The sequence below is a fragment of the Brassica napus genome, chromosome C2, assembly GCF_020379485.1.
Source record: "Brassica napus cultivar Da-Ae chromosome C2, Da-Ae, whole genome shotgun sequence".
Lineage (NCBI taxonomy): Eukaryota > Viridiplantae > Streptophyta > Magnoliopsida > Brassicales > Brassicaceae > Brassica > Brassica napus.
Genome location: NC_063445.1, coordinates 4,732,037 through 4,744,679, shown reverse-complemented (window position 1 = coordinate 4,744,679; position 12,643 = coordinate 4,732,037). Strand labels below are relative to the sequence as shown.

The window sequence follows — 12,643 nt, the reverse complement described above, 5'->3', positions numbered from 1 at the left end:
GGGTTAAAATGTTAGAAAACAAATATGTAGGGCCACTATTAACAACGTAATAATAAATCAAGGGGTTCATTTCCAAACGTTTGCTCATAAGATTGTCGCCGGGAGGATCAGCGCGTGATCCACACTTCCTGACTCGTTTGATCGAAGAATCTCCGATGGCGATCATCTACGCGGTTGTGGCGAGGGGCACGGTGGTACTAGCGGAATTCAGCGCCGTCACGGGGAACGCGGGCGCCGTGGTGCGGCGGATCCTCGAGAAACTGTCGCCGGAAACCGCCGACGAAAGACTCTGTTTCTCCCAAGACCGTTACATCTTCCATATCCTCAGATCCGATGGGCTTACCTTCCTCTGTATGGCCAACGATACCTTCGGAAGTAAGCCCCCACCTTCCTCACTTTCTCCGAATCGTGATTTTGAAGTCTCTCTGATTGATTCAGAGTCTTTGGTTTGCTTTGTGTGATGGTGATTTTAATTGTGTTAGGGAGGATACCGTTTTCGTATTTGGAAGAGATTCATATGAGGTTCATGAAGAACTACGGGAGAGTGGCGCATCATGCTCCAGCTTACGCGATGAACGATGAGTTCTCGAGGGTTTTGCATCAGCAGATGGAGTTCTTCTCTAGCAATCCTAGTGTTGATACTCTCAATCGTGTCCGAGGAGAAGTCAGTGAGGTAATTTATTGAAAAAGCCACAACCTTTTTTCTCTTCTTGGAGTTGAAGTTTCATCAGTTTTTCACTTTTTGTTGTTTGCAGATTCGATCGGTGATGGTAGATAACATTGAGAAGATAATGGAGAGAGGTGATAGGATTGAGCTTCTTGTTGATAAAACAGCAACTATGCAAGATAGTGCGTTTCACTTTAGGAAACAGTCTAAGCGCTTACGCAGAGCTCTTTGGATGAAAAACGCTAAGCTCTTGTAAGCATCTTATCTCTTCGTCACTTGTAGATTCTCTTTTAGTTTCTTTGGCTTTGGGTGATGATAAGAAGGTCTAGTTTACTGATATGTTTATTAAAATTGAGATACATAATGTATCAGCGGATTTGGAAGATTTCATATCTCTGGGTTTTTTATTTTTGGCTTATAATGTTTACAGACCTCTTATCTAAGATACACTGCGAGTTCTGGATCATTAGAATTGAATGATTTCACAAATTTCAACTGAAGCATGCTATTATTGTTTGTGTGTTGGACAGGGTAATGTTGACGTGCGTGATAGTTCTTGTGCTGTACATAATAATTGCGTCTTTCTGTGGAGGCATCACTTTACCTTCCTGTAGATCTTAATCTCAGAGACTCCATCGAGGGTAAATGATCTTTTCCGGAGCGTATAGCCCGAAGCCGACTACTGTTATATGTAAATCACCCAGTTGCATCCTTCAGTTCTCAGTCTTGAATTATCATAAAAATGATCAGTAAGCTTTGAGGTTACATGCCATGGTCCTCCTCCCTTTTGTAACACTTGTAAATGTTCACATTGCATTAAACTCTTTACCTTGTCTTAGATTTTCAAGCCACTCGTGTGATTTTGTTCGTTGTGTTTCCAGAACTTTAATACCTTCGTCTTTTATGATTCTTGAATCTCCAGCGTACATCACATATGCGTAATTTATTTTGTTCAAATGACACTTATTTTTCTTTTTCTTTTTTGGGTTTATTGACATTGATGCAAGTATGCAACAATAACAGTGCTTTATATACAAACATGGCAGTTATGCTGTAAACGTCGTAAGTTTTGTTATTAATGGCCTATCAGACCAGCAGTTCAACCACATAACTGCAGTAAGAATTGTCTTGTAGTTGGAACAGCTGGCCAACAGGAAAGGACCAAGAGGAAGTAACAATTAACGCATGACTAGTTGCTTTGGTTATGAGCTTGCAAGATAAACTCTAGGGTTAATTAAATTCTACATATTGGGCTTTAGAAACGGCCCACGCGAAACTTTGCAAAATGAGACATCTATTTACGGATTAATTTGTTTTTTGCGTGACAGTTTAAGTAGGTCACTTTATTTACCAATTTTGCGTGATTAGCACATCTTCCTCTGGTTTCTTACCTATCGCAAGTTGTGAAGCACGCGACCTTCCTCCTCTTTCGCTCACAGTTGATCAAAATCAATCCCCAATCTCCTCGGCGTGATCGTGTAGTTAGAAATCACCACCCCGCGGCATGAGGCCAATCCTATTGCCGGATCCACCCAGTCTATCCACCGGCGTACCCGAGATTTTCGAACAAGGCGGACCTCAGAACGTCGTCAGACGCGCCGTCGTCATCGGAAACGGTTTCCCCGGCTCCGAGAACCAGTCCATCGGTCTCGCTCGTGCCCTCGGCTTGGCCGAAAACCACCTACTCTACGTGAGTTTCGGATTTAGCCTTAGAAGTCCTCCGTTTCGGATTTAGCATTAGTATGATTCGGTTAGTGAGATTGATGGTTCTCTAACTTGCTCTAAGTCGAAATTGGCGTGGAAGTTCATGGAATCTTAGGGTATAAACAATGGTTGTTTGGTTCGCTGAGATTTTCTATCTCCTTTTTTTTATGATGATGCAAGAGAGTTACAAGGCCTAAAGGAGGGATACATGAGTGGCTACACTGGCTCCCTGTTGGTTTCCACAAGTATTTGGACTTCATCCTCAGGCATCTTTACCTCTACTCCAGATTGATGCTCAGGTCCAAACAAACTAAATACATATCCTCGGAGAATAGTGGCAATGTAGGCTTGTCTTCTATTCTCGAGGCTGACGTGAACAAGATTGTGACCATGGCTCGCGAGACCTATGAAAAGTAATGTAACTTTTCCGAAAATTCCAGTGTTTTATTTTGGATTTTCTAATTCTTTGAGGCGCTTTGGACACTGTTACATCTAGCTTTAGCGATTGTTTTATTTCCTTTTCTTCACAGGGATGGCCCGTTGGTGGTGATTGCGTGTGGGAGAGATACTGTTTCTATCGCTAGCTCCATTAGGCGTCTGGCTTCTGAAAACGTCTTCGTTGTTCAGGTTTGTTATAAAATTTAACATGGTTGTTATGTTACTTAAAGACAGCTTAGGCTTTGAAATACGATTCGAGATAAAGTTTGATTAAGTATCTAGAATCATGTAATCATCTAAAAAGAGGAGAGTTTTATTCCTGCATCCTGTGAATTCTAAATAGTTGATCTTTGGTCTTCATTTTTGTAGATACAACATCCTAGATCACACCTAAATAGGTTTGACATGGTGATAACCCCTCGTCACGACTATTATCCTCTAACCCCTGAAGCGCAAGAGCAAGTTCCTAGATTTATGCGTAGTTGGATAACTCCTCGTGAGCCACCTCAGGGTCATGTTGTAAGTGCCATGGTTTTTGCTCTAGTTCTCTTTTCCATCATATTACTGGCGATGCAACTTGTTGTGGAAATTTCTTTTGTAATTAATACCATGAATGGGCACATCTATTTTCAGGTCTTGACAACTGGAGCTCTACACGGGATCGATTATGCCACACTCCGTAAATCAGCTAGTGCCTGGCATGATGAGTTTGCTGCTCTTCCAAAGCCCTTAGTTGTGGTTAACATTGGCTGGCCTAGACGTAAGTTCTGTTACTCTTATAAGTTACTACTCAGCGATCTACTTTTCCAGCGTATAACACATTAGCGCCTTTTTCTTTTGGAAACTGAAGCTTAGACCTTATTTTCTTGTCTTTGTGAACAGGTAACTGTCGTTATGGAGCAGACCTCGCAAAGCAGCTAACAGACGCCCTTCTTAGTGTCCTTGGTAGCTGCGGAAGTGTCAGAATTGCTCTCTCCTACAAAACCCCTGAAAAGGTCTCCTAACACATGTTTCTATTTACTGGGATAGTTCTATCTGATGTCCTTGAGTTTCATATGGTACTTTATTATCCAAGCAGGTTTCAAGAGTAATTTTCAAAGAATTAGGAGATAACCCAAAAGTCTACATCTGGAGTGGCCAAGGTACTGAGGTTTCACTCCAAAAACTTTCTTCAGCTTTGTCCACAAGTACAATGCAATTGACAAAAGTTTGTAAACGGTTGTTTTTGAAATGCTAATTCAGAACCAAATCCTTACATGGGACATTTAGCTTGGGGTGATGCCTTTGTAGTGACAGCAGATTCTGTCAGTCTCATAAGCGAAGCCTGCAGCACCGGGTAATATAGTACACTGAGATAAACCCTTTCAGTTTTTCATTCTTTCCCTACATTTCAAAACTTTAATCTGATTATTTCTTTCCCTGCTGCAGGAAACCAGTGTACGTTATTGGAGGCGATCACTGTAAATGGAAGATTGCAGATTTCCACAAGTCTTTGAGGGAGCGAGGAGTTGTCCGCCCATTTACGGGTTTCGAAGACGTAAGTATCTTTACATCTTCTTAAATATTTGTAGAGGTATCTTCTCCCCATTTTACTCCATGTCTTCATGATCTGATTTGATTCTAATGGGTTTATAGATGTCGGAAAGTTGGAGTTATCCGCCATTGAGTGACACAGCAGAGGCAGCTATGAGAGTACGGAGTGCATTAGCTGCACGTGGATGGAGTCTACGCTCTTGAAAAATACTATTAACTCTAAAATACAATCGGATGTGCAGAGAAAGAAAGGAAAGGTGACGATACCATTTTAAAAGGGTGATTTGCGTTTTTTTGTGCCCTAAAGTTTTGCTCATATATATTACCAATAGAAAACCAAATCTCTAATTCTTCTCAATTGGATTGGCCCTTGTGATATGAAGAGAGACTTGAATGTGTAGAATGAAAAATGTCTCTCGCACAACTATCTGCTCTCACATGTTCAATAATCTTGTTTTTGGTACATTGACATAAGGAAATATGTTCTTGGATTTTCCCTTGAATGTGATACATAAATTGAGATATGTACAAGGAGACAACGTTGAAGAAGTAAAAAAAAAAAACAAACGCAATGTTGCTTTGAGAAACCATATGCCGTTTTGGCTGATATCTCCCGTATAACATACTCTACATCCTCAGGCTCAGCTATTTAAGTCTTAGCAGAAGAGTCCAGTGTTTCCCTCTGAGATCATGAACCCCAACAATTCACAAATCGTCTTAACTTCGGGATGTCACAGATCGTCTGGGAAGATGAACTGAAGACCTTGGTTGTCTCTGTACACTTGAACTAGAGCTGCAGCTTTGTATGCAAACAAACCAACCATGGCTGGAACTATCTGCAAGGCCACGACATTGTGTGACCATTTTCACCAGCTTTCTTTTCCCCACTACTTGATGACTAGTGACTACTACTCGTAGTTAGAGAGCAGAATAGGATCCAGAAGATTGTTTGCTCTATTTGTTATTTCTTCAATTTTGAATTTAAAAATTGGGGTGTGATTACGTAAAGAAAGTATAGTAGAAGGGCTATTGCTGCAACAAAAATAAGTGACATACTATAAACTGTAGAAAAGGAGAGCTCAACTCTTCCGCCGTCGTTGTCGTCATCGGAGAATACATCAAAAGACATATCAGAAGGAGTTGAGGGAGATGGAGAAAGTAAAGATTGAAGAAATACAGTCCACCGCCAAGAAACAGCGGATTGCTACTCACACTCATATCAAAGGGCTTGGCCTCGAGGTTCTTCTCCCCCTCTCCTTTTAACATCTCTCTTTGAATCTAGTAGTTTGCTTTAGGTTCCCGAGTTTAGGGTTTAAAGTTTTAAGCTTTTTACAAGGGTTTTTAGCTAATTGTTTTGATACTCTTTTTGGGTTCTACTCTAAAACCCCAGCTTCTTTTTTTATTGCAAAGGTTCAGTCTTTATTGCATCTTTTTTTACTGAAGGATGCTTTGATATATTGTACTGAAGGGTGTTTTGAGACCGTTAAGACTAACTAGTTGTGGTTCTTTTTTGACTCGGATTATTTTTCTAGCATTAGTGTGATCTCTTTATATTGCTTGGAGTATTATTATGTCCAATTGCTAATTCACTCTCTCCTTTTTCTAGCCAACCGGGATTCCTATACCATTGGCGGCTGGATTCGTGGGTCAACTCGAGGCTAGAGAGGCAGCTGGTCTCGTAGTCGACATGATCAAACAGAAGAAAATGGCTGGCAAGGCTCTTTTGCTCGCTGGACCTCCCGGAACAGGGAAAACAGCTTTGGCTCTTGGAATCTCACAAGAGCTGGGAAGTAAGGTAATCACGGAACATCTTCATCAGATTTGGTGTACATGTTTTTTTGTTTTTTAAATTCATGTTTAGCTTTATGTTATTTGGATTGTTTCTTGTTTTGCAGGTTCCTTTCTGTCCAATGGTTGGATCCGAAGTTTACTCATCGGAGGTTAAGAAAACTGAGGTTCTCATGGAGAATTTTAGACGTGCCATTGGTCTACGTATCAAGGAAACCAAAGACGTCTACGAAGGAGAGGTGTGTGTGCTGCTATCTTTCAGTTTCTTGTGTAGTAGCATGTCTTTTTGTCGTCAGATTCTTAACATGTTTGTTTACCTTCGAGCTCTAGGTAACGGAGCTGTCCCCAGAAGAAACTGAAAGTCTTACCGGAGGTTATGGCAAAAGCATCAGTCATGTTATCATTGGACTCAAGACAGTCAAAGGAACCAAACAGTTGAAGTTGGATCCCACTATCTACGATGCCTTGATCAAGGAAAAGGTTAGTTGTTTGACTTCTTTGCACCCTGTATTGTTTTCATCTGTTTTGTTCTTATGCGTACTCTTTGACTCTCAGGTAGCTGTGGGTGATGTTATATACATTGAAGCAAACAGTGGAGCTGTCAAGCGGGTGGGTAGAAGTGATGCTTTCGCCACTGAGTTCGATCTGGAAGCAGAAGAATATGTTCCACTCCCCAAGGGAGAGGTTCACAAAAAGAAAGAGATCGTGCAGGTTTTACCTTTCTATGATCTTTGCTTATCCCAAAGAACTCTCCCTTGTGTGATTGCCTCTAAAACTTTTCGTTCACTTTTTGTTAGGATGTGACGCTTCAAGATCTGGATGCAGCAAATGCTCGACCACAAGGTGGGCAGGATATACTTTCTTTGATGGGGCAGATGATGAAACCTCGAAAGACAGAGATCACTGATAAGCTGCGGCAAGAAATTAACAAGGTTGATCTTCTTCACTGAGACCTAAACTTTACTTGTTTAAATTTTGCTAAAAGGACTAATAGTATAATGGTGTATGATTATTTGCAGGTCGTGAACCGTTATATAGATGAAGGTGTTGCAGAGCTTGTTCCTGGAGTTCTATTTATCGATGAGGTGAGGTTTCTCATTCCACCATGCTTATGACTCATTCGCAGTGATCTAACTTTCTTGATTCGCAAAACTTTAGGTTCATATGCTTGATATGGAGTGCTTTTCTTACTTAAACCGTGCTCTGGAGAGCTCCTTATCTCCAATAGTGATATTTGCAACAAATAGAGGAGTCTGCAACGTTAGGTGAGGAGAAACATTCGACCTTGATATATAGATTAGCATTTCTATTATTTGGTTTAACTTAAGTGCTATGATTCACATTATTTGCAGAGGGACTGATATGCCCAGTCCCCATGGAGTCCCTATTGACTTGTTGGATCGGTTGGTCATTATCAGGACTCAAATCTATAATCCCTCTGAGATGATACAGGTTACTCAGTTGTCATTTAGTTTTTTTTTTTTATTTCAATTAATTAACAACGTTCTAATAGATTTTGTTACGTGGTCAGATTATAGCCATTCGTGCGCAAGTAGAAGAGCTAACGGTGGATGAAGAATGCTTGGTCCTACTTGGGGACATTGGGCAAAGAACATCGCTGAGGTTTTAAGACTGAACCAGCATCATTGCTTCTTTCCAAGATTTTTTTTTTCTTTCTCTAAACCTTCTTGTGTTTTGGCTTTCAGGCACGCGGTTCAGCTTTTGTCTCCTGCCAGCATCGTGGCTAAAATGAATGGACGTGACAATATCTGCAAGGTAAATCTTAGAAACAACAAAGCAGTGTATAGATGAATGTTGTGGTTGTTAATCTCTTGGTATCTTTGACAGGCTGATATAGAGGAAGTAACATCACTCTACCTTGATGCCAAATCTTCAGCGAAGCTTTTGCACGAGCAACAAGAAAAATACATCTCATGAGAACCCTAATCGAATGCAACACTAGTCGAATGTTTCATCAAAATATTTCATATTTTTTTGCTCTAGTTGCTTCTCTTTTAGCTATTGTGTAATGCTTGTGAGATGGAGAAATTTTAAACTTGATGGGATAGAATTGGTTTCTCTGTGACCAGAAGTGGAGATTCATGTTCTGTCAGTTTAAGCCTTGGTTATTACCTGCATTAGTTGAGCTTCTTCATGTTGAGTTTCCTTGTTCCATAACAGACGTAGACCAATTCTTCAAGAACAAACAACTTTTAAAGTCTCTTATCAAGAGAGATTACTAGAAACTGGAGTACATTATGAGGGTGTCCCTGATTCCTACAATAATATCTGGATCAAATCTGTAAACAATAGAAAATTTTGGGTTGTCTTTACAATAACCTGGCACGGTCGGAAACAGAGACATGTTATTATATATTCTTCATATTTTTTTTTGAAAAGAAAAATTGTTATTATATATTCTTCAACGCATAACACCTTGGATCCGATTATGATTTCAATTACAATTCTTGACGAATGTTATTAAAATATACATAATAAATCTTTGACGTTGAGCGGTGGTCTCTCACATTTTGACGGTCTCATCTTTGGTTACCTTGGACGTGAAGCTGGCCGCTTTCCTCGGATGCTCCTTTATGTTCAAGCTAAAAACTTCAGGCCTCGAGTAATGACCGACCACATCAAAGTCAAACTTAGCTCGTGCTATGTCCCCAAGATCTGTCAAGAATATTTTATGAACATGAATGGTCCTTCCAAATTAACTGATAAACAAGTGTTTAATAATATTATTACCTAGATCAGCTGAGATAAGAGCCTCTCCTTCATAGTTTGGTCCAGCTAGAACAATCCCCAAAGGCGAAATGATAGAGCTTCCACCGGCACAGACAACAGAGTCCGGTGTGAGGCTCTCTTCTGAACCGGAAAACGTGTATTCCGGTGGTGGAGGATAGTCTTTACGGCGACAGAACTGGTTAGCTGACAAAACAAAACAGCCTCCTTCAAGAGCGATGTGAGTCATTGACGCTAGCCAAGTTTCTCTAGCATCAGCAGTAGGTGCACAATATATCTCAATGCCTGCATAAACCATAACACAATGGTACTTACTTTTAACAAGCCTGTAAGATACACATTCTCCATATCCGAGTTCGGTCATGAGCATAGGCTAGTGAAGCATTGGTCTACGACCCTACCAAATTTATTTTAAAAAAATTATATAAACTTTTACCAAATTATCTCTAGTTCGCAAAATCTCAGGACCGGCCTTGTCCCTATCTATAAGAATCTAAAGAGAGACTAACCTTTGGCATACATAGCGGTTCTTAAAGACGGCATCCTATTCTCCCAACAAATAGCAGCACCGATTTTCCCAATCGGAGTATCGAAAACAGGGATGGTTGATCCATCTCCGAACCCCCAAATGCAACGTTCAAGAGCCGTAGGCATGAGTTTCCGGTGCTTACCCAAGAACTGACCTTGTGAGTCAAAGAAAAGGACAGAGCAGTATAACGTATAACCTTCCCTCTCAATCACACCCATAACCAAGAACACTTTGTACTTCCTAGCCATCTCCGCCATACGTTCCACTTCAGGGCCTAAGAGTTAGCACCAAGATTAGTCAAAACAAGATGCCAAGATGAAAAAAGGAATATACTTTACACTAACTAGAGACTCAAACTTAACCCCATTCATCTGGTAACTAAAGACTATATATTTGATCTCATCAACAATGTAGTGTAAACTTAACATGACAGTCTAGCTCAGTTGGTTGAGCGCAAGGCTCTTAACCTTGTGGTTGTGGGTTCGAACGTTTGTAACAAATTATAAATTTATAAGTTACAAAAAAAAACAACGTAGCGTAAGGTTTGAGCTTTACCGGGAACATCAATAGCAGAAGCAAGATACTTGCGAAAGTCGTCTCTTCCTTTAGCCGTCCGAGCACCGATGGCCAACTCGAAGCTGGAGCCGCGAGGATATCCGCCGATGAACGCCTCCGGGAACACCACGAGCTGTGACCCGTTATCCGCCGCCTCGGCAAGTAACCTCTCAGCCTTGTCTGCAACGCCATAGGGAAGATGAAAATATAAGGAAGAGAAAGAGAATTCCAATACAACAACAAAAATGGAGGAAGGTGAACCTACCTAGCGTGGCGGGAGTATCGTAGAAGATGGTGCATGCCTGGACGACGGTTGCTCGTACGATGGAGGAGGAGTCGCCGGACATCTCGATCTCTGGGAAGATTTGATTGCCGTTGTTGATCGGAGTGGACGTGACGAGAGACATATCTTGTTGGTGAGTGGACATGGAAGGAAGGAAGATCAAACTCTGTGAAGTTGTTGTAGGAAGGAAACGGGTGATTGTGGTTCTCTCTTATAAATTTATCTCACCATTTTAATATTACTACTTTAATTTCATTTATTTTTTCTGGTTAAATTTTTTTGTTTTTAAAAACAAGTTGAACAATTTATAAATTGAAAAAGTTGCATAAAGTTAGAGAAAAATGGTTAGTAAATTTACATAAATTCGCTAAAAATACATTGATATTTCACTAATCCAAAAACATATAAATTTATGTTGACCAAGTCAAATTCATTTACACTTAAAAAAACATTTTTTTTTTTTAATATTTTAAACTCTAATATCAAGCCGAACTCTAAGACCATGATTAAACCGAGGTTTTTAGAGTAGAGTTCTTAGAATGGAGTTCTTAGCGGAAGTTAAGAAACAGTTTCTTAACTTCCACTAAGAGCAACATTATCGGACAGAAGTCCTTAAAATCTTTTTTTTTTTATTTTTTTTCGTTTTCTGGTTTCTTAAAAAAAAAAAAATCAACCAATTGCGGGCCACCACGTGTTGTGGGGCCCGCAAACAGTGCAGAGGACGCAGCAAGGACGTTCCCTATTTAACGACTTCTCTCCCTTGTCCCTTCTTGGTTTTGTCAAATCGTGGTCTCCCTCCCTAAGGACACCAGCAAAAACCTGTAATATTGTTGCTCTAAGAACCTCATCCTAAGAATTTCGGGTTAATGATGCTCTGATATCCACCTATTTGAGCAAAAAACCTTTAAAATTTTTCATACAAGTGACGTCATTTTTATTCGTCGACAAAAACGAATCTCTCTAAATTCTCTTACGTCTCTGACGCTGACCTTACGAGGTATATGTTTCTTTTGACTTTGTCATGGTTGGCGAATGATTCCTTTTTGATGGCGGCTATCATCTTCAAGTACTTCGCTACCAGTTATATGCATCCATATGGGCTGCGAGACAGAGATCGAAACTCCTATGTTCTCAGAAAAAAAAACTAGTTATTTCTTCGTTTAATATTTTTTTAAAAATAATTTAAAATATGCCTGTTTATCGTTATCGTGGTTAGGTAACAAATCCCGCGACAAGAAAGCTAACAATTCAACTCAATATTTTATATTTGATTTGTATGGTTACAAATTTTGTTTACACTTGGCTACTGCTTATGATAAATATATGTTCATTCATAGCTTTTTCATGCCATAATCAGAATATTCTTTAACAAGGTATGAATAACTAATTGTATCAGTTTAGATAGAATATATTCCTAGTTGTCTCAGTAGCTCTTTTTATTCGGCCATACTGAAATAATAGCTTTAAACGTATTTAGATTAATGCCCTAATTTACTTTTTGTTCGGTTCTGAGGAATTTATTAATTTGATGATGCTTTTGTTGAAATTGGTTGAATAATGCTTTGAATCTGTTGTGCCTTAGTCTTTTGAGGTCCACTAGTGCTAGGATTTTCCGGGACACAAATATATATATTTTGTGCCTCCTCTAAACCTAGTTAGCAGCCGCAGATAAACTAAATCTGATCTTCTTGTAGACAGATCTCTGTAATTCCTCCATCAATAAAATCTCTCTTTGCCCGTGGACGTAGTCGTTAGGGGTGAACCACGTTAAATCTCTGTGTCTTTCGTTATTGTTTATCCATCTGTTAATCTATATCTTCTCACATCCGTCACAACAAACTGGTATCAGAGCTTCGGGTTGAATCTGGTGAGAAGATGTCTTGGATGAATATGAAGATCGACAAGTTTACTGGAAGGAACAGTTTCAGTCTTTGGCAAATCAAGATGAAGGCGTTGCTGAAGCAACAAGGTCTTTGGGCACCGTTTTCAGGGAAGAAGGTTGAACCTGTTACTACTGAGATGAAGGTTACTGAAGAGAAGGCGTATTCAACAATTTTGTTGTGTCTGGCAGATGAGATCATCATCGAAGTTTCCGGTGTTGATGCTGCAGCTGATTTGTGGTCGAAGTTAGAGAGTCTATACATGACGAAGTCTCTGACTAAGAAGCTACTTCTGAAACAACGTCTTTTCGCTCTGAGGATGCAAGAAGGTACACAACTCCAAGATCATCTTGATAGTCTAAATTCCATCTTGTTGGATCTGAGGAATATTGATGTTAAGGTGGAAGATGAGGATGCGGCACTGATTTTGTTGGTATCACTACCAAACTCCTATGAGAACTTTGTTCAGTCATTCATAGGGAGTAAGGATACAGTGAGTTTGGAGGAAGTCAGGTCAG

The 12,643-nt window shown here is 40.0% G+C and overlaps 4 protein-coding genes across 4 annotated transcripts; 3 read left to right on the top strand and 1 right to left on the bottom strand.

Annotated features, from left to right (window-relative positions):
- On the top strand, nt 1-1,629 carry LOC106427276 (vesicle-associated membrane protein 714). Its single transcript, XM_013868011.3, has 4 exons — nt 1-375; nt 483-673; nt 756-919; nt 1,198-1,629. Exons 1-4 carry the CDS (start codon nt 156-158, stop codon nt 1,286-1,288), a joined length of 666 nt encoding a protein of 221 aa, XP_013723465.2. The 5' UTR covers nt 1-155; the 3' UTR covers nt 1,289-1,629.
- A 398-nt stretch (nt 1,630-2,027) lies between these two features.
- On the top strand, nt 2,028-4,833 carry LOC106427285 (mitochondrial fission protein ELM1). Its single transcript, XM_013868018.3, has 10 exons — nt 2,028-2,357; nt 2,552-2,784; nt 2,902-2,998; nt 3,179-3,328; nt 3,443-3,569; nt 3,692-3,804; nt 3,888-3,951; nt 4,052-4,145; nt 4,238-4,346; nt 4,445-4,833. The coding sequence occupies exons 1-10, from the start codon at nt 2,172-2,174 to the stop codon at nt 4,544-4,546; spliced, it is 1,275 nt and encodes a 424-aa protein (XP_013723472.1). The 5' UTR covers nt 2,028-2,171; the 3' UTR covers nt 4,547-4,833.
- Nucleotides 4,834-5,383: 550 nt separating this feature from the next.
- Nucleotides 5,384-8,285, top strand: LOC106427338 (ruvB-like protein 1). The gene is made up of 12 exons (XM_013868068.3): nt 5,384-5,581; nt 5,949-6,137; nt 6,238-6,369; nt 6,461-6,610; nt 6,686-6,841; nt 6,928-7,062; nt 7,150-7,215; nt 7,289-7,395; nt 7,483-7,582; nt 7,662-7,753; nt 7,837-7,906; nt 7,979-8,285. Exons 1-12 carry the CDS (start codon nt 5,492-5,494, stop codon nt 8,066-8,068), a joined length of 1,377 nt encoding a protein of 458 aa, XP_013723522.2. The 5' UTR covers nt 5,384-5,491; the 3' UTR covers nt 8,069-8,285.
- Nucleotides 8,153-10,511, bottom strand: LOC106427339 (bifunctional nitrilase/nitrile hydratase NIT4). Its single transcript, XM_013868069.3, has 5 exons — nt 10,228-10,511; nt 9,963-10,142; nt 9,388-9,681; nt 8,882-9,163; nt 8,153-8,806 (listed from the first exon to the last, which is right to left on the bottom strand). Exons 1-5 carry the CDS (start codon nt 10,388-10,390, stop codon nt 8,655-8,657), a joined length of 1,071 nt encoding a protein of 356 aa, XP_013723523.1. The 5' UTR covers nt 10,391-10,511; the 3' UTR covers nt 8,153-8,654.
- Between the last annotated feature and the right edge of the window lie 2,132 nt (nt 10,512-12,643).

Excerpts from the sequence above, each read along its gene's own strand:
- LOC106427285 (XM_013868018.3), top strand. The coding sequence starts at position 2,172 with ATGAGGCCAATCCTATTGCCGGATCCACCCAGTCTATCCACCGGCGTA. Across the intron at positions 2,785-2,901 it reads GCTCGCGAGACCTATGAAAA|GGATGGCCCGTTGGTGGTGA; the intron begins GTAATGTAACTT and ends TTTTCTTCACAG. Across the intron at positions 4,347-4,444 it reads CATTTACGGGTTTCGAAGAC|ATGTCGGAAAGTTGGAGTTA; the intron begins GTAAGTATCTTT and ends ATGGGTTTATAG.
- LOC106427338 (XM_013868068.3), top strand. The coding sequence starts at position 5,492 with ATGGAGAAAGTAAAGATTGAAGAAATACAGTCCACCGCCAAGAAACAG. Across the intron at positions 6,370-6,460 it reads AAGACGTCTACGAAGGAGAG|GTAACGGAGCTGTCCCCAGA; the intron begins GTGTGTGTGCTG and ends TTCGAGCTCTAG. Across the intron at positions 7,063-7,149 it reads TGCGGCAAGAAATTAACAAG|GTCGTGAACCGTTATATAGA; the intron begins GTTGATCTTCTT and ends GATTATTTGCAG.
- LOC106427339 (XM_013868069.3), bottom strand. The coding sequence starts at position 10,390 with ATGTCCACTCACCAACAAGATATGTCTCTCGTCACGTCCACTCCGATC. Across the intron at positions 9,682-9,962 it reads TTCTGCTATTGATGTTCCCG|GCCCTGAAGTGGAACGTATG; the intron begins GTAAAGCTCAAA and ends GCTAACTCTTAG. Across the intron at positions 8,807-8,881 it reads TCTTATCTCAGCTGATCTAG|ATCTTGGGGACATAGCACGA; the intron begins GTAATAATATTA and ends TATTCTTGACAG.
- LOC106427276 (XM_013868011.3), top strand. The coding sequence starts at position 156 with ATGGCGATCATCTACGCGGTTGTGGCGAGGGGCACGGTGGTACTAGCG. Across the intron at positions 376-482 it reads GGCCAACGATACCTTCGGAA|GGAGGATACCGTTTTCGTAT; the intron begins GTAAGCCCCCAC and ends TAATTGTGTTAG. Across the intron at positions 920-1,197 it reads ATGAAAAACGCTAAGCTCTT|GGTAATGTTGACGTGCGTGA; the intron begins GTAAGCATCTTA and ends TGTGTTGGACAG.